Raw genomic sequence first — 17,506 nt, 5'->3', positions numbered from 1 at the left:
AAGCATTCTTAGAGTTATGGAAAGTATTTGCCCAGATTACCAATTTTATGGCTGATCTTTTCCTACCCTTTTCTCCTAATTTTGTATCCTGGATACATAGTACATTTGGGGGGGCGGGAAGGTAGATTCCCCTCATATATGCAAATCTATATGTTTCCTTATAGGATTTTGTTACAGACTTATCAAGTCTGTTACATAAGCCCACCCTATCTGAAGTTCTGATTTGATAATGAAAATAATTGGGGTATTAGAAGTTCAAGACTGTAGAACTGGTTGGCTATAAAACTGATGTCACACTGTTCCTCCATTCTTCTAAACGATACCGCTCAGCATGAGAAAGACTTGGTCGGCAATGCTCAAACTGTCTTTGTAGAGAACTGGGAACAGGGGGAAGACAAAGTTGCCTTCATTAAATAAGATATGCAATAAAAGCTGCTGACATATATTTGCATGCAAAAAAACACAACTCTTTTATTTTACCTTGCTGCCTTCGAGGCAACATAGTCCAATTATCAGCACTGGAATAAGAAATTTAGTCACTCTGGTGCACAGAGCATCATTTCGTCTTTTGCCTGAGGGGGCAAAGGGTTTGGGACCAATCCTAAGTGTAGAACGTAAGGAAGCCACTCCAGCAATAAGCAGGAAGAGCTAAACTAAACCAGAAAAGGCATGCCATGTTGAGCTGGATTTAAAAAGTGGATTAAAAAAAATCAGTCCTTATCAAAAAGGGCACGTACCATTTCACCATATTTCAGAGCTATTCTAAGAGCCTGAATAGTAGACTTCATGCTGTTTTCATCCTCAGCAGAATCTTCCCTGTGGGTGGATAGAACTTGTAGGGGACTCCAAGACTCTTGCTCTTTGAAAGACATAGAATTAATATTTGTTCTCCTGCAGAACAGCTGTCTTCATCAAACTTAGTGAAGGAAAAGTTAATATAGGCCAGACCTATTCAGGATGTGGATTGGAAGCAAATATTTTCATCAAAAGATGATTGAAGAAGAAACATCCATAATAATGTAGCGAATATCTATGCAGATGGGAATGACTCCCGCCATTAGCAGTCTAATTATCTATATTTCATTCTCTTGACTATTTCCTGATCCAAATCTTACAAGAGCATCTGTATCTATATGAATTGGAAGGAATCATTATGCCAGTTCTAGCTTCTGTCATTGGCTGCTGCAGCCCACAGATAGAAAAGGCCAGACATGACGGCTCTCTTTCTGTTTCCCGTAAAGATTCAGGAGCCCTTGTAGGGCTTCCTGAGAAAAAAATGTTCTCTGGATATGTATCTTTATGTGGTATAAATGGTATAATAGACCCTTGAGAGGGAGTCATTAGTACAGTCAAGAAACTACAGAAGTATACACAATTTTCAGGGGAAGAAGAGAAGAATGGAAGACAAGTCTGTGAGGTCTGGACACAGAATACTGGCTGTCTTTGGGAAGTAAAAATTAAAAATTGGGGAAGAGAAGGGACAGAATATTCTGGGAGAGTGGGTCTGTATGGACCACTTACCCAATAGCTTCAGAAGAGATGGTATCTCCTGTGTGGAGAAGTGTGCTACGTCATGTCCTCTGAAGCTATCGGGCAAGTAAACCTCGATAGGTCCCTTACTGAATGAGTCTCCCTTCTCACTGTTATCCTTCCACTTCCTCTTTCTTGTCCTTGCTACTGTTTGCTTGCCTGAGAGGCAATTGGCACCCTCTGCTCCTGCATCTCATCACGTCTCATTTGCTGTGGTCCAAAGTAAGAATCAAGTGAGCAAAAAAAACACCATCTTTTATTTTACCTTGCTGCCTTTGAGGCAACATGGTTCACTTATCAGCACTGGAATTAGAGATGTAGTCATTCCTGTACATGGAGCATCATCTCAATGGTGAAAAAGAAGAGCAAGACCAGAAGGTTCTTTGCAATGGGCCCTGCTAGGACTATGGCCATCCTTGACACCAGTCAGTGTTTTGTTTAATGTTCTGTTCCTGATCCCACCTAGCACGGATATTTATGTACTGACCTTGCTTTGATCCGTTTTCTGAAAGGCATTGAAATGGAAATTGTCAACAGCTGTGAAGACAACAATTGAGGTTGTTTGCGCCACTGTGAGCACTCCAACAACAGACCACTCTGCTCTTGTAACCAAGGTTACCTCTTGGATTTGGAGGGAAGACACACATAGGTTATGTATGATCAAATAGATGTCACATTGAAGGATACTGTGGCTTTCGCTAACCTGTGCAGCACGGATACTTCCATGTCAATATAGTTTTTTTTTCTCTCTCTCGCACCACCAACTCCTTGTAGGGGGAGGGAACCATGGAACCTGGTGAGTTTGGATGGGTAAGGAAGAGGATGCCAGAGCACCCAAACAAATGTGTCACCTTCTGAGTCAGTGCACATCTCTATTTATTTATTTATTTGATTTATACCCCACCTATCTGGACTACTCGTCCACTCTAGGCGGCTAGACTGGTTCCAAGGGGTAACCCAGATGTATAGAAGCTGCCCATCCCAAATCAAAGACCGTTTTCTCATCAACCCCAAATAGCACACACACCTAAAGAGTCAGTCTTTCCCATTGAGATTTATGGCCGAGGAAGAATTTGAACCTATGTCTTTTTGACCCAAAGCTATCTGTCTACTGAATTGCAGATAAAGTGATTGGGCAGTGTTTTAATAGCTATGTTTTTTAAAATGATTGGACAGCGCACTGACTACTGTGACTTTCGCTAACCCTTACAGCACTACTAGCTGTATTTGTTCTTAGGCTCCTTCCCTATCAAAGGACCAAGCCAAACCAGGACAAAAAGACACGAAAATACCCATAATTTCAGCAGGCAAAGAGGGCAATCTACTTTACAAAGCTTTATTATACAGCAAGTTTTTATACAGCCTTGTTTAATTTGAATACTACTTTCAACACGTTCAGTATAAACAATAGAATATCCTTAGCAGGTAGTACTTTAATGGTATTTTCAGTGTTCAGAGTTTTTTTTTTTTGTATATCTTACAGCTAGTAACTCCAGTAACCCCGGGGGTGTATATGTGTCAGGGAGCACAGTGAATCCACTGTGATGTTAGTCTGCGTTTTACGAGAATTATCCGAGGTGCCGAAGCTATTTTGGAAATAGTGTTCAGCACCCTGGATAGCTCCTTTGAAACACAGATTAAAACCCGGAGTGGATTCACAGCCCTCCTCCCAAAAACTGGAGGGACCAGCTGCCACTTGACCTTTGTTAAAGATAGCTCATTGCTTAATGAAGCCATCCAGCGATGGCTTCATTAAGTAAGAAGAGATTATACCAGAGGCAACAGTGATAATTTCCATACTTATTTATACCAAGGGTAGAGAATTTTAAACCTTTTATACTTTTAATATATCAACCATACCCTGAGTAGTCAATTGTAAGAGATTATGGGATTATTGGAATCCTTTCCATCAAGAAACTCATCCTCCATTAAAAGAAGTTTTTTTTTAAAAAAAAAAAGGCAAAGAGAGAAATAGGTTTCCCTCCCCTTCTGAATGAACAATTGACATGTTTTGAGGTGTGAAGGCTATGAATAGAACCGAGATCTTTGTTATGATCTGAAATATTGCCCACCAGCTTTTCGGTGACATTTTCAGGAAAGCAAAGTTGCAAGTTCCAATAACTTGCATTAATCAATTTCATGCTGGCCTCTAACCTCCATTGATTGATCACACTCTCTTCATCCTTTTCTTGGGTTGACTGTACTCCTAATAATGTTAGCACCCTTTCCAAGGTTAATTGCCACACTGACCTTTCTCTTCTCTTGTTGCTTCATTTGAGGAATTTTGCACATTCAGCATCCACCTCATCTTTCAGAGAGCCCATCAACTTAGCTCAACCTGTACCTCATTTCTTCTTTTTTTTCCCCCACCCCTTGTTTCATCTTATGTGGGTCAGCAGTTTTAAGAGATGCAATTTCAGCAGTGGAAAGGCACAATGTGGTGGTAGTGGTGGTTACTGAGTTATAACAATTTTATTTTCCTTTGAAAAAGGTATCATAGACTTTTAAAAGTTAGATTTTATCTGAGAACATCTCTCGCTTCAAAGAGTTTTACAGATGTAAAAGGATATTTGAAATCCTATCTGGTTTTTGGAGGGAAGACTTCTATAGGACAAGATGTCAGAAAGAATTTTTGTGTATTTGATAGCAAAGCAGTTTCTACTTAGCAGTGCCTGTGACTGTAGCATAATACTAGTCATACTCTGCTTTTACCTAGATATTAAAATTAGCTCAGAAATACTGGTGTGTGCACACACCCCACAATCTACATGTAGAATTAAAAGTTTCAGAAGTCCTAGCAGAGACATGAGTTTCATAGAATCACAGAATAATTGAGTTGGAAGGGGCCTGTGTGGCCATCAAGTCCAACCCCCTGCTCAATGCAGGAGTGCACCTCCAAGCCAATATGACAGATGATTGTCTAATTTTCTCTTCGATGCTTCCAGCAGTGGAACACTTACCTCCTCTCAAGGTTCCATTGTCACACTGTTCTAACAATTAAGACGTTTTCCGGATATGCAGCCTAAATTTGGCTTCCTATAAGCTTGAGCCCATTATTATATGACCTGCACTCTGGGATGACCAAGAACAGATCCTGTCCTATCATATCTCCCCTCACTCTTCTTTTTTCAAGGCTAAATATGCAAGTTCTTCTAGTCTTTCCTCAAAGGAAAGTTGCTGGAGGCTTCTGGTATTACTGCACTTCTTATATGCTGAAACACATATTGAGCATAAGGCAAGGGTTCACAACATCAGCATTCCATGGAATTTCTGTTCTTCGTTAGATTTCTAGGCTCGCCCATAGGGTCCTGGGCAAAGTAAGCTTTATGCCTTCTTTCTAGATGCCGGTCCCGCAGAAACTGCTTGGTATACACAGACTGCACTCACCCTTCCATTTGTCTAACAGGGTCCACATTACACATGTAACTCTTCTATTGCTGGTTTCCCGGGATAACAACATGTACTGTATAGCTCGTGCGGAAACTTGAGGGGTTTAAGGCCAGTAGGTTACAGCTTGCTTGGTAGCAATTTCTTTCTGAACTGATTTGCTTTTATTGGGCACCTTAGATCTTTCTAGTATATGAAACTGGCCAGAATCCTGTTAGTTGCACCCATCGATATAAATCCATTGGAATAAATCTCAGCTGTGAATTGTCACATGTTAAACTGTGAACCTCCCCAATAAATCAATGGAGGAATTTGCTTAATCATTGTGCAACGGCAAAGGTTTCTTAATTTGCAGCACTTTATATCTGAAATTTGCATCTGTGGAGTTACGATGGTGTAGTTTTTCAGTTGGATTCAGCCTACTGATCTTGGGCCACTCAGTGCTTCCCTCCGTTGCAGCATCTGGAAAGATAAGGTGACAAGGAGAGAAACCATGTGCACTGTCTTGAGTTCATTGGAGAAAAGATGGAGTTCATTGGAGAAAAGATGGACTACAAATAAATAGAACCATGGTTTATTTTCCCTAGGACGCTGGGCTGAGGGCGAAGGCCAGGTCTGTTTGCATGGATGCCTTGCTGAGTTTTTTTTTCCCTGGGCTTTTTTTTTTTGTCTCCTGACCGCATGGCCTGGGGGTGGGGCCTAGGGGTGGGACTTCCTGATTTAAAAGAGCTTGTCCCAGGACAAATTTTGTATCTGGCCTTAATATGGTAAATAGGAAAGTGAATTAGATTTGCATAAGCCGGGGAGTCAGGAAAGCTTTAAGGATCAGATCATACTTTTGCACTATTAAAGAGCAGGCCGGGTAGGTGGGGCTCGTCAGCCATGGAAGGCAGCCCATCTAGGAGAAGGAAAACTCCCATTTCAAACCTCCACTGCCACTGCCTTGTGGCTATATCCACTCATGGAAAAGGCTTCAGGAGTTAACCTTGAGGCAAAATCCGGAGCTGGAGTCCCGAAGGCAGCATGTGTCGTTCTGCCAACTCCTGCGACATTGCTGGAACCAGTTGTATTGGCTCTTGCCTTTCCATTGGACCAATTCAGCAACATGGAGAGGGGGGATCTGCTGCTTGGGTAACAGCCTATCCTCCATATTACCTTACCCGGGCTTCATGCTCTGGAGAGGACACTCCTTGATTCAGAGCATGTTACCATAGTCTCTCGAGACTGAAGGATGCCTATGCAAGGTCTATTTATGTGTATATAGTGCTTCTGTGCTACCCATTAACAATAAGTTTTATAGTGGGATATATATGAAAAATTAAAATATAAAATACCAAATAAACAACATATTAAACTAAAAACAAGTTAAAACAGCACCAGGATAAAAATGTGTTGATCCAGAGAAAATAATTCCATGCATTTAAAAATAGAGAACTTTGTTTCAAGTTTAGAGTTTGTAATTAGGGAATAATGTTATTTAATCACATTTAACTGCATTTGACTGTTAGAGGAGAAGACAGCCAAAATACAAAGCATGACATTTTTCTTCCTGTGATTAGGTTCATTTGAAGGTTGGAGCAGTTCCTCTTTTTGGGTGGCAATTAACCAGGAAGAGTTGTTTGAACGATTAACAAATTTATTTGGTTTAACATTCAGGGATTCAACAATAACTTCAACTGGGTCAAAACAACTCAAATTGGGTAACTGTTCCTAAGGGGAAGGTAGAAAGGTGGCTTGGGAGAGTCTATTGTGGGGCTGGCCTGAACCGTTCCTTGTCCATGGGCTTCCTCAGCGGAGCGCTCCTCACTCCACATATCGTGCCACAACAGGGATTCAGAGCCAAATCCCCCTCACATGGTGGTTGATTGAACGATGAATTGGGTCTGATCACCTTCCTCCAATGACCATGTCCTTGTGGGAAAATCACCACTGTCCTTTCTTGCATTTCGGTTATTGTCACTTTCTTTTCTTTTTGCTCAGGGTCAGATAACAATCCTCCCACCTTTAAGTTGGGGAAGTCCTCCACGAATTCTCGTGCTTTTCCATAAGTAGACTCTCCTTCCTTTCTCATCTCTTCCCACGGAATATTGAAAACTCCCCTCTTTTCCTCCTCCTTTATAGCTTCCTCCCACACTGGCAAGGTTAACTCCTCCCCTTCCTTTCCCTTTCCTTCTTCTACCAAACAAACTTCCACCTTTACTTCTTTCTCCTTCACACCCTTCTCATCATTTTCCTTTGCAATCAATCCTTCTGTATCCTTTCTCTCGCCTTCTTTATGTGCCACTACTATTTGGGGAGATGGCACACTCTCCTCTCTCTTTCTTCTTTCTATTTCTCCTTCACACATCCTGAGGTGATTTTTCTTTTTGCATGTGCTCAAGAGTTGAAGGCTTCAGATGGCTTTGGATGATTTCTTTTCCTCTTTTAATTGTTCCCATTCAAACTACCAATGTGCTGATGTGTACAGAGCTGGATTCAAAACCAGAACTAGCTTTTGTTAATAGCTTTTAGCAGCAGCACTGTTCAGCTATTAAAGTGATCACATGATAAAGGGAGAGCAGTGATGGTTTCAAAAATTCTTCCCCCCTTTGTTTCTTCTCAGTTTCCCAACCCCAGGGCTCTGAATCATATGTGACATTTCATCTAATGGATGGAGGGACTAGATGAGCTAGATGTCAAAAAGGGCAAGACCAGCTAACACATCGTCACCTTCCTTTCTTATGAGTTTAGGCATGAATATCAAAATAAAGGTTATGTTTTCTACACAAGAAGAGGACAATGTTTGATGACTTGAAAATGTCATGGTTACATCTCCAATCTTAGCTTTAGATGAAAACGAGCTGGAAGAAGTGGAACAAGAAGAGCTGGAGATTGCCAGCATCCCTGACCTTCACTTTAGAAGAACACCTCACCTCCTCCACTACGGTACTTCACTAGACTCCTTCTTTGATGGTCAGGTTGAAGACATCCGCAGAGAGCTTACTGTTGTACAAAAAGCTGGTGAGAGAATGTTTTCTAAAAACCTTTCAGAGTGAAGATATATTAACAAGTTGTATTTCCAGGGGAGAATCATCAGCCATGATAGAAAAGAGAACCTCCCCAGGGTCATATGTCTATATTATGCAGGATCAGCTTTGTCCGGAATGAGTTTTTTCTGTAAAGAGAATGAAATAAAGAACAAACTTTATGTGTCTGCAGATGCTGCTGCTTGTCTCTTCATTCCACAGAGGGTGTTAAAGCTGCTGTTCACACTCTACTAATGTCTGTATAACACAGCAGAGCAGAGTATGACCAATGAAACAGATGTGACCTAAAGCCCTTTTTGCCTTGGGCTTTCTCTCTTGGACAATGACCATAGAGCATGGTTTGAAGTTTTGGTGCATCTGGAGCCCATTCCCCCCCCCCCCCAGAACTTCAAGGAACTGCACAGATCACAAAAATGGAAGTGGGGAAACCAATAATGAATCTTATACAGGAGCAGTAGAATTCCATTTTTGAAGTGCTGGAGACCTTCAAGGGAACATTAGACAACCATTTGTCAAATCTTTGATTTTGATTCCTGTGTTGAGCAAGGGATTGGCCTTGATGGCCTTAGAGGCCCCTTTCAACTCAATAATTCAAGGATGATGATGATGATGATGATGATGATGATGATGATGATGATGATGATGATGATGGTTGTTGTTGTTGTTGTTGTTGTTGTTGTTGTTGTTGTTGTTTTGGACTGATTTCTGCTCCTGGAGGCAACCAAGAATGGTGCTTCGCTACTTTTTGCTAGAGAAACCTATTTCTTAGTCAGCAGTAGGAAAGTCTGAGGAGTGTACTTTCCACAGACTGTACTTTGCCTCTTCCCCCTTTGCATCTTAGAAGATGGCCAAGATTTATCTTTGTCATAGAAAGGTGTTGGCAGTACGCATGTGCTCTGGCTGTGTCTGACATACAAGTTTGATGCCTGTGCTTTTTCATTTTAGTTTGCCTGGATAATATGTTTGGTAATGACTGCAGCTTAAGTTGTTCTGACTGTATGAATGCAGGATAATGCAACAGTGACAACACTAGCTGCACTTGCCCAGCTGGATGGACTGGTATTATTTGTAATGAAAGTAAGTACAATGGTGCCCCGCATAGCGACATTAATCCGTTCCGGATTAATCGTCGCTATGTAGAAACATCGCTAAACAGAACGGAAAAATCCATAGGAGTGCGGCCCAAACTCACCATTCAGCGAAGTTCCTCCATAGCGCTGCTATTTTTGCGCCCTCGGTAAGTGAGGAAACCGTGCGAAAATGGTTGCGGCGGCCATTTTGGGCACCCTGCGGCCATTTTGGAACTGCCAATCAGCTGTTTTAAGAACGCTTACCAATCATCGCAATGCGATGTTTTGCCCATTAAAACATTGCAATGCTATCGCATTAGCGATCTAAAAAAATAGATCGCTATTCGGATTCGTCATTAAAAGGTGGGCTCGTTATGCGAGGCAACACTGTACCATGTGGCTGACAGCATCTTGCAGGCTTTTAAGTGTTCTTATGCAGTGTCACTTGAAATAGTAGTAAGGAGTTAATTGCTTACTCAAGATCTGGTAGCTTAGAAGCGGGATACTAGATGTGCAAATCAGGAAAGGGACCCTCCAAATGTTTGGTACTATAATTCTAATTATCACTAACCTCTAGTCATGGTTTCCAGCAGCTTCTGTAGGACCAGATGTTATTCATCCTCTATGAAGATAAATAAATCTGTAAAAAGAGTGTGTTGTGTTTACATCCGTCTCCACTGTAACTCCAAGACTGGAAGTGTAGCGACTTAAAGCTAACCATGCCTACCAAGGGGACTATTGGGATATGTACATCAGGATTTGTTGATTTTTAAATTTATTTCATTAAATTCATTTAATTTAAATCTTCATCATGTAAGATTGTCTTCAGTCACTAGATGGCAGACTACCATAGCTATCAGAGAGGAAGTTGCAGTCAGGCCTAGCATATTTAGAGGGCCTCTAGGGACTCGTGGACTCACCTCCCTCTATTACCATCTCTACACAAGAACTAGAGGTTGTTCATGACTTTGTATACCTTGGCTCAATGATCTCTGACACTCTGTCCATAGATGTCGAGCTGGATAAATGCATTGGCAAAGCAACCACCATGTTCTCTAGACTCGCAAAGACAGTATGGTTTAATAAGAAGCTTACGACATATACCAAGATTCAGGTCTATAGAGCCTGTGTCTTGAGCACACTCCTGTACTGCAGTGAGTCCTGGACCCTTTGTGCACGGCAGGAGAAGAAGCTGAACAACTTCCATACGCATTGCCTCTGATGGATTTTTGGTATCACCTGGCAGGACAAAGTTCCAAACAGAATAGTCCTGGAACGAGCTGGAATTTTTAGCATATATACATTACTGTAACAGCGACATCTATGTTGGCTTGGGCATGTCGTGAGAATGGCTGATGGTCAGATTCCAAAAGATCTCTTGTAGGGAGAATTAGTGCAGGGAAATCGCCCCAGAGGGAGACCACAGCTGCAATACAAGGATATCTACAAGCAGGATCTGAAGGCCTCAGAAATGGACTTCAACAGATGGGAAACCCTGACATCTGAACGTTCAGCTTGGAGGCAGGCAGTGCATCAAGGCTTCTCCCAATTTGAAGAGACCCTCATCCAGCAGGCAGAGGCAAAGAGGCAGTCCAAAAACCAGGAAATTCAGGGAGCTGGACAGGGGACAGACTATATTTGTCTTCAGTGTGGAAGGGATTGTCACTCTTGATTTGGCCTTCTCAGCCACACTAGATGCTGTTCCAAGACCTCTATTCAGAGCATGTTACCATAGTCCCTCGAGACTGAAGGATGCCTACATGGAGGCAGCTCTATATAGACCAAGAACATACCATGTAGGAAGGGTGGAAAGAAAGGGTCCATACGTATGACTGCTGCTTCCCTCTGTGCAGCAACTGGAGTCTGAAACCACTGAAAAACAAGAAACAAAAAAGAGAGATTTGGGGGTTATCACCATGGCCTCACATGAAGAGTGTATAAACCCAATGTTTTCTTTGAACTGCACATTGCAAAGGCAGACCAGTAGTAAGGAACAAGGTGTATCTGAGGCAAGCTGATATGTCATTACTTAACTTCTTAAGCATTCCTAATTTATGATGTGTTCTGTTGGATTGCTTGGAATATAGAAGGAAAACCCATGCATTTCACTACACTGGGGCTTTTAAGATAAGGAAAGCAAAACCCAAATGATGCTGAAGAGCACATTCTGGTGTGCATGTTCATTAATTCTGGAAGTGAAATTCCATTTATATCAATCCGCTTTTAAAGATTTTAAATGGTTGAATATAACTTTGAACTTGGGGTGAGCTGTAGCCGTAAGACATAGATACCCTCTGTAATAACCCCTTTCACCACCTATTAAACTGTAACTCTGTAGCTGCCCCAGAGAGCAGGTTGTCAAAAATCATATTCCAGAAAGAGGAAAAGATGACCCAGGGATGCTGTTTCACACATCCCATCTTGTCAGCTCCTGTGTGCTTCGTCCCCAAGTGACAGATAACCAAAGTGCTCAGTAAGTGGCAATAATAAAGCACTTTTCTGTTTGAACAGGTGTCAGTCCTAACTGATCTCACCTGCCATAAAGAATTAACACATCAATGTCTACTGGTCTTTCGCTTAGATCCAAATTTGCAAGTGACATTCAATCGTCTTTTTCCAAAATCAGATCAGTCAAGGGCTTGCAAAGAACACAGACAGTGTTACTAAGAAAAACAGACTTCTGCCTGTGGGAGACATCTGGGTTTGTTTGTGTTTTTTTTAACCATGGAAAAATCTGAATATGGGGAGAATATGAGGCTTCCTAGTAAGTTGTTAAGTTCTACAGCTGGCTGTACAGATGAGCATCTGCAGTTTGAAGGAAAACTTACATTTTTATTGACTTTATTGAATTTATTCTGGGATGGCTACATTTCTCTGCGCTAAGGAATATAAAAAGGGTGGACTATGCTACCATCCTGGATGAATCCCAGACTAAATCAGGATGATTTAGATTGATCTAGAGAGGACGGGATCACTCTCAATCACTTCAGACTGATTTAGCCACTCAGAAAGTAGAAGATAGCTAGGCAAGGAATCTTGGAAATGTTGCAAAACAGTGCCATAAAAGGAACATTTCCCTCTAAGGAAAAAGTTATAGGCCTGAAACGTATTGGTTTTGTGTGCCACCATAAATGCGATGGTGTAAGTCACAGCAGCAAAGTGTCTTTGCTTAACGAATATTCCTTCTTGAGTGCAAAGAACTGGCACTCAACGTTTATGACTGGCAGAAAAAGAATACAAGCAGCGGCTCATAAACTAGTGCCAGTTCCCTGCTGCAGCTTATGCCATTGCACTTAAGACCAGCATAAATGGCTAATAGGATTCTGATTAATTCTGTTTTAAAAAGGAAGCTTTAAAAACTGGCCAGTGTAAGAAAACCTGGATTTATTTGCCTGGAATTTGGCAGGATTAAACTTGAGGCTGTGACCATTTTCCTAAATGTCACAAATAAGCACCATCGCCGAAATGACAAATCCTCATTTCCCTGTGTGAATCACTGATAGATGTGAGCATTAAGAATTCCAATTTTCAGTTCATATTAGCTTCCAGATTGGACTACACAAATTCAGGCCTGAATCCAGATTGTCAGACCAAAGTAGAGAACATTTGCACACCCTTGAAAAATACTCTTTATTGATTTATATCAGGGTGAGCAATGGGAGGCACATGGGGGGTCCATCCCAGCCATTTTTGTGGGCCTTTACTCTCTACTGGTATAGGATACACCTATGTGGTTCCTGGGAAGTCCTACGTGGAAGGGTTTGAGGCCTAGCTCGACCCATGCATCTTCTGCCCTGGTGCATGCTGGGAGCCAATTTTCTCCACAGAAAAATGGACAGAGCTAGTCTTCAAACCCTTTGAATGTAGACTTTTATCTCAGGTGAGCCACATTTAGGTGTCTGTCAGGTAGAACTCCCAGAATAGAAAATGATGAAAATCACGTCCCTAAAAATCACCCATAGAAACCCACATGATAGCTAGGCTGTTTGTCTTCTCACAGGATTGTTTCATTCCAGCATGACTACTGAAGTATGGTTGCTAATGGGGTTAAAACATGCCTCATCTCCTTCATCTAAATTTTTGGTACAGCTTGCCCCATGGGGACAAACAGAGAAGATTGTCAGAGCCTCTGCAAGTATCAGAATGGAAATTCCTGTGACCCATTAACAGAGCGGTGTTCGTTGCCCTCCAGGAGTTAATGGAAAATTCTGTGAAGACAGTAAGAATTGTATTGCTTTATTTTACATCATTTCCCACTGGTTGCCCTATGGTGGACTGCTCATCCAGTTATCAGTGTCTTGTTAAAAGTGACACAAAAGTAAAGGCAACGTACAGAGTCAGGTCACAGTTGTTGTTATATGCTGTCAAGTTACTCCAACTTACAAAACAGGTTTTTGAGGCAAAAGAGATATTCAAGGAACAGTTTTCCATTGACACTCCCATTTGAGTTCTGTGCCCAAGCACAGATTTGAACTCAGGTCTCTTGAGTCTTAGTCCAGCATTCTATTTACTAGACTACACTGGCTCCTTTAAGTCAAAAGAGAAGGGCAGAAACAGTCCAATCAGTGAGCAGACCTAATAGGGTAAACTCATGAAGAAAGGGAGCTGGCCACGCTAGATTTTCAGAATCAACCCTCCCCTTTCCATCCTTTTTTATTGGCCTCTAGACCCTCTTGAGTCTGACCTGGTCTTGAATGAATCTAGTGGCTCTTTTGTCCTTGCTGTGACATTTACCAGAACCCATTTCTGTCACCCACTCCCCACTTTCCACCACTTGAGAGGCTCAAGGTAGATGTCAGAGGAGAACTCTTGATGGATCCAGTTGTCATTGAGATCTGGATTTAACATCAAATATTGGCAGGAACATCTACCATCACCACTATCGTGCCCCCTTGAACACATTCTATCCATATTATTCTCTTTAGCCATTAGTTCAAGGGTATTCATGGAGGGAGAGTTTCCCATTCCACCCTGAACATGCCCAATCTTGTCTGATTTCAGAAGTACAGTACTTGGGTTAGTACTTGGGTGGGAGACTACCTGAGAATACCAAGGATCTGAAGCTTGGCTAGGAAAGAATCCTGCTTGCAACTCTGGTGGATTGTTCCCAGTCAGGGTTATCGATACCATGTTCAATGGACTGTCTCACCATGAGATAACTTCCTGTATTCCCATGGCTACATATCAGAATACAGTACAGTGTGGGAGCATGCATGTAGTGGAGTCAAGGCCTAACACCAGGAAAGGTAGAGCAGACAAAGCCTAGGGTAGCTTATTCTGTTCCTGTATCTCTATTGATGGGTGTTTGGAACAATGAGAGCTACATTGCCATTGGCGTCTATCAATGCGATAATGGATAAGGCGATAAACAACAGTTCCACTGCTGTGACTGTGTTACTTCCTTCTTGAGATAATTCCCCGCTGAAACCTTCATGAATGCTACATAAATGTCATCAAGCATCTTGCTGCATGGTGGGAAGTCATGGAAATGAATATGCAACTCCAAGGGTCTTTGCAGTACAGTATATTAATATGTATCTCCAAGGGTCTTTGCAGTATATCAGTTCATCCTCAGTGTGCTGCTATTTATAATAAGTAGAGTTTCAAAAACTGCATTTCCTCCCATTGCACTTCTAATTATATTTGCACTGTGCTCTTCTTCTTCTTCTTCTTCTTCTTCTTCTTCTTCTTCTTCTTCTTCTTCTTCTTCTTCTTCTTCTTCTTCTTTTCTTCTTCTTCTTCTTCTTCTCTTTCCCTCCGCCGTCTATCTAATCAGGCTGCTCTAAAGGACTTTTCAGGATACACTGTAACAGGAAATGCCGTTGTGCAAACCATGGATATTGCCACAGATTGTATGGATCCTGCTCATCCTTTACCCTCAAGGGGGCACGCATTAGGCCCATTAGGAAGAAACCAAATTTGGCGACGGACAACATTGGAAATTATAGGCCTGTCGCCAATGTTTCTTTCCTAAGCAAAGTGGTGGAGAGGGTGGTGGCAGACCAGCTTCAGGCGTTCTTGGATGAAACCAACACTCTGGACCCATTCCAGTCGGGTTTCAGGCCGTGCTATGGTACAGAAAAGGCACTTGTCGCACTGACCTGCTAAGGGAGGCCGATGGGGGCAATATGTCCCTGTTGGTCCTCCTTGATAGCGGCCTTTGATACCGTCGACCACGGTATCCTCCTTGGGAGGCTCTCTGAATTAGGAATTGGTGGCCTAGCGCTTGCCTGGCTCCGTTCCTTCTTGGAGGACCATCCCCAGAGAGTACAGCTTGGAGAGAGTGTCTCGGCCCTGTGGAGCCTCAACTGTGGGGTCCCGCAGGGGTCGGTCATCTCTCCAATGCTGTTTAAGATCTACATGAGGCTGCTGGCTGGGGTCATCAGGGGGTGTGGGGCATCGTGTCACCAGTACAGTGAACCCTCTACTTAAGGAATTAATCCGAATTGGAATGGTGGCTGCAAGTCGAAAAGTCTTGAATCTCCATTGACCTACAATGCATTGAAAACCGATTTAATCCCATAACTGGCAGTTTTTATTCTATTTTTGTTCCATTTTGGTTTTTTTCTGGTCTGTAAGTCGATTCTCCGGCTGCAAGTCGAATCTAAATTCTGCGGCAAGAGAAGTCTGTAACTCGAAAAGTCTGTAAGTCAAGCCGTCTGTAAGTCGAGGGTCCACTGTATGCTGATAATACACAGCTCTACATCTCCTTTTCATCTACCTTAGTGGATGCCGTTCTGTCCCTTCAGCGCTGCCTGGAGACTGTACTGGAATGGATGCAGTCGAATGGGTTGAGGCTGAACCCGGACAAGACGGAGGTCTTGAGGGTGGGTGGTCCTTCCATCAGCAGTATAGGTAACTCCCTTTCTTTTGGGGGGGGGATGACCCTTGCCGCAAAGAGTGAGGCCCGCAGCTTGGGGATACATCTGGACCCGGCACTTACCATGGAAACCCAGGTGGCGACCATGGTCCGCTCCGCTTATTTTCATCTATGGTGGATTGCCCAGCTGCTACCATATCTTGATGGGGGGGGGGCTTCACTACTCTAGTCCATGCACTCATAATCTCGAGATTAGACTATTGTAATGCAGTCTATGTGGGGCTGCCTTTGAGACTGACGCAGAAACTTCAGATGGTCCAGAATGCAGCAGCCAGGCTTCTTAGTTGGGTGAGAAAACACCAACATATCTCCCCCACTCTGGCTGCTTTGCACTGGTTGCCCATCCATTTTCGTGTTGACTTCAAAGTGTTAACAATCACGTATAAAGCCCTAAACGGTTTGGGACCTCAATATTTGGCAGATCGTCTTCTCCCACCCAGATCTACCCGAATCACCCGATATAGCCAGCAGGGATGGCTGAGAGGTCTGACAGTGAGGGAGACCCAGAAGGAAAAAACAAGAAACCGGGCCTTCTCGGCGGTGGCCCCTCGGCTGTGGAACACCCTACCAACAGAAATTCAGCTGGCACCCTCGCTGGGTACTTTTAAAAGCCAGCTAAAAACTTGACTATTCAAGCAGGCCTTCCCTCCAGCCAATTAAATCTTTCTTATTTTTCTCCCCTTTTATGCTATGACAACTTGGTAATCTTCTTCAAATTATTTGTTCAATTGTAATTCTAATTTTATATATTTTATATATTTTATATATTATATTGTTCTGTTTTATCTATGTTAGCCGCCCTGAGTGGACATGCTCTAGAGGGGTGGGGTAAAAATCCAATAAATAAATAAATAAATTATGTGACCCAGGACTGTATGGTCGCTTCTGTCATCTGAGTAAGTGAAGGCCCATCAAAGGCTGGAAAGAGAGCACTTAAGGCCTCAAAGATAGGTTACAGTCCAGCGAGAGGTCCTTTTATGGAACAAGGGTGCATGGATTTAATTAACACCAGAATTCCAAATTGCAATAAGAGTGTCTACTTAATTATAATAATAATCATGTCCTGTCATGTCAATTCTGACTTATGGAGACAAGGAGGAATCAGTTGATTAATTCACGCAAGCTTGCTTTAAAGATGGCCCTTCCATAATCAGATTAATTTAAAAACCTCTTGATTGCCTTGAAGAGTACCCCTCCTTTAATCATGATTCACATTTTTTTTTTTAAAAAAAGTATAATAGTATAAGCAGTAGCTGGTAGGTTCCATTGTTGAAACGGCTTCATTCCCAAGACAGGGCTCACAAAGACATTATAATTTCCAAGGCTGAGCAGCCGATGAGGCTGGCTGCCACTGCACCCAGCTCAAGGTGTGTAGTACTCAAAGTCAGCCAAGGTGTTTTGGCACACAAGGCAGAAAATCACACAAGTAATTCTTCCCATCCTTGGCAGAAAAACAATAGAGGAGAAAAACTAACAACTTCTTGCCTTTTCAGGATCTCCACATTTGCTGGCTGAGGGGCACACCATACATTCAAGGTAGCCGATCATCAAAAAAAGCAATTCCTTTCTTGCTAAAAGTATCTTATTCTCACAGCAGGGGACTTTCACACCTG

At 42.4% G+C, this 17,506-nt stretch overlaps 1 protein-coding gene across 3 annotated transcripts in view; it reads left to right on the top strand.

Annotated features, from left to right (window-relative positions):
• Window positions 1–17,506, top strand: part of LOC110085536 (uncharacterized) — a 223,962-nt gene that overhangs the window by 164,018 nt on the left and 42,438 nt on the right. For all 3 annotated transcript variants that reach the window (XR_013543210.1, XR_013543209.1, XM_078389682.1), the window contains exon 6: window positions 7,741–7,917. Coding sequence is in view for 1 of the 3 variants with exons in the window: in XM_078389682.1 (XP_078245808.1) it covers window positions 7,741–7,917 (177 nt within the window). In the remaining 2 variants the exon portion in view is untranslated. The remainder of the gene's footprint in view (window positions 1–7,740; window positions 7,918–17,506) is intronic.

This window comes from Pogona vitticeps, chromosome 3, assembly GCF_051106095.1.
Source record: "Pogona vitticeps strain Pit_001003342236 chromosome 3, PviZW2.1, whole genome shotgun sequence".
Lineage (NCBI taxonomy): Eukaryota > Metazoa > Chordata > Lepidosauria > Squamata > Agamidae > Pogona > Pogona vitticeps.
This window is presented reverse-complemented; position numbering and strand designations above follow the sequence as displayed.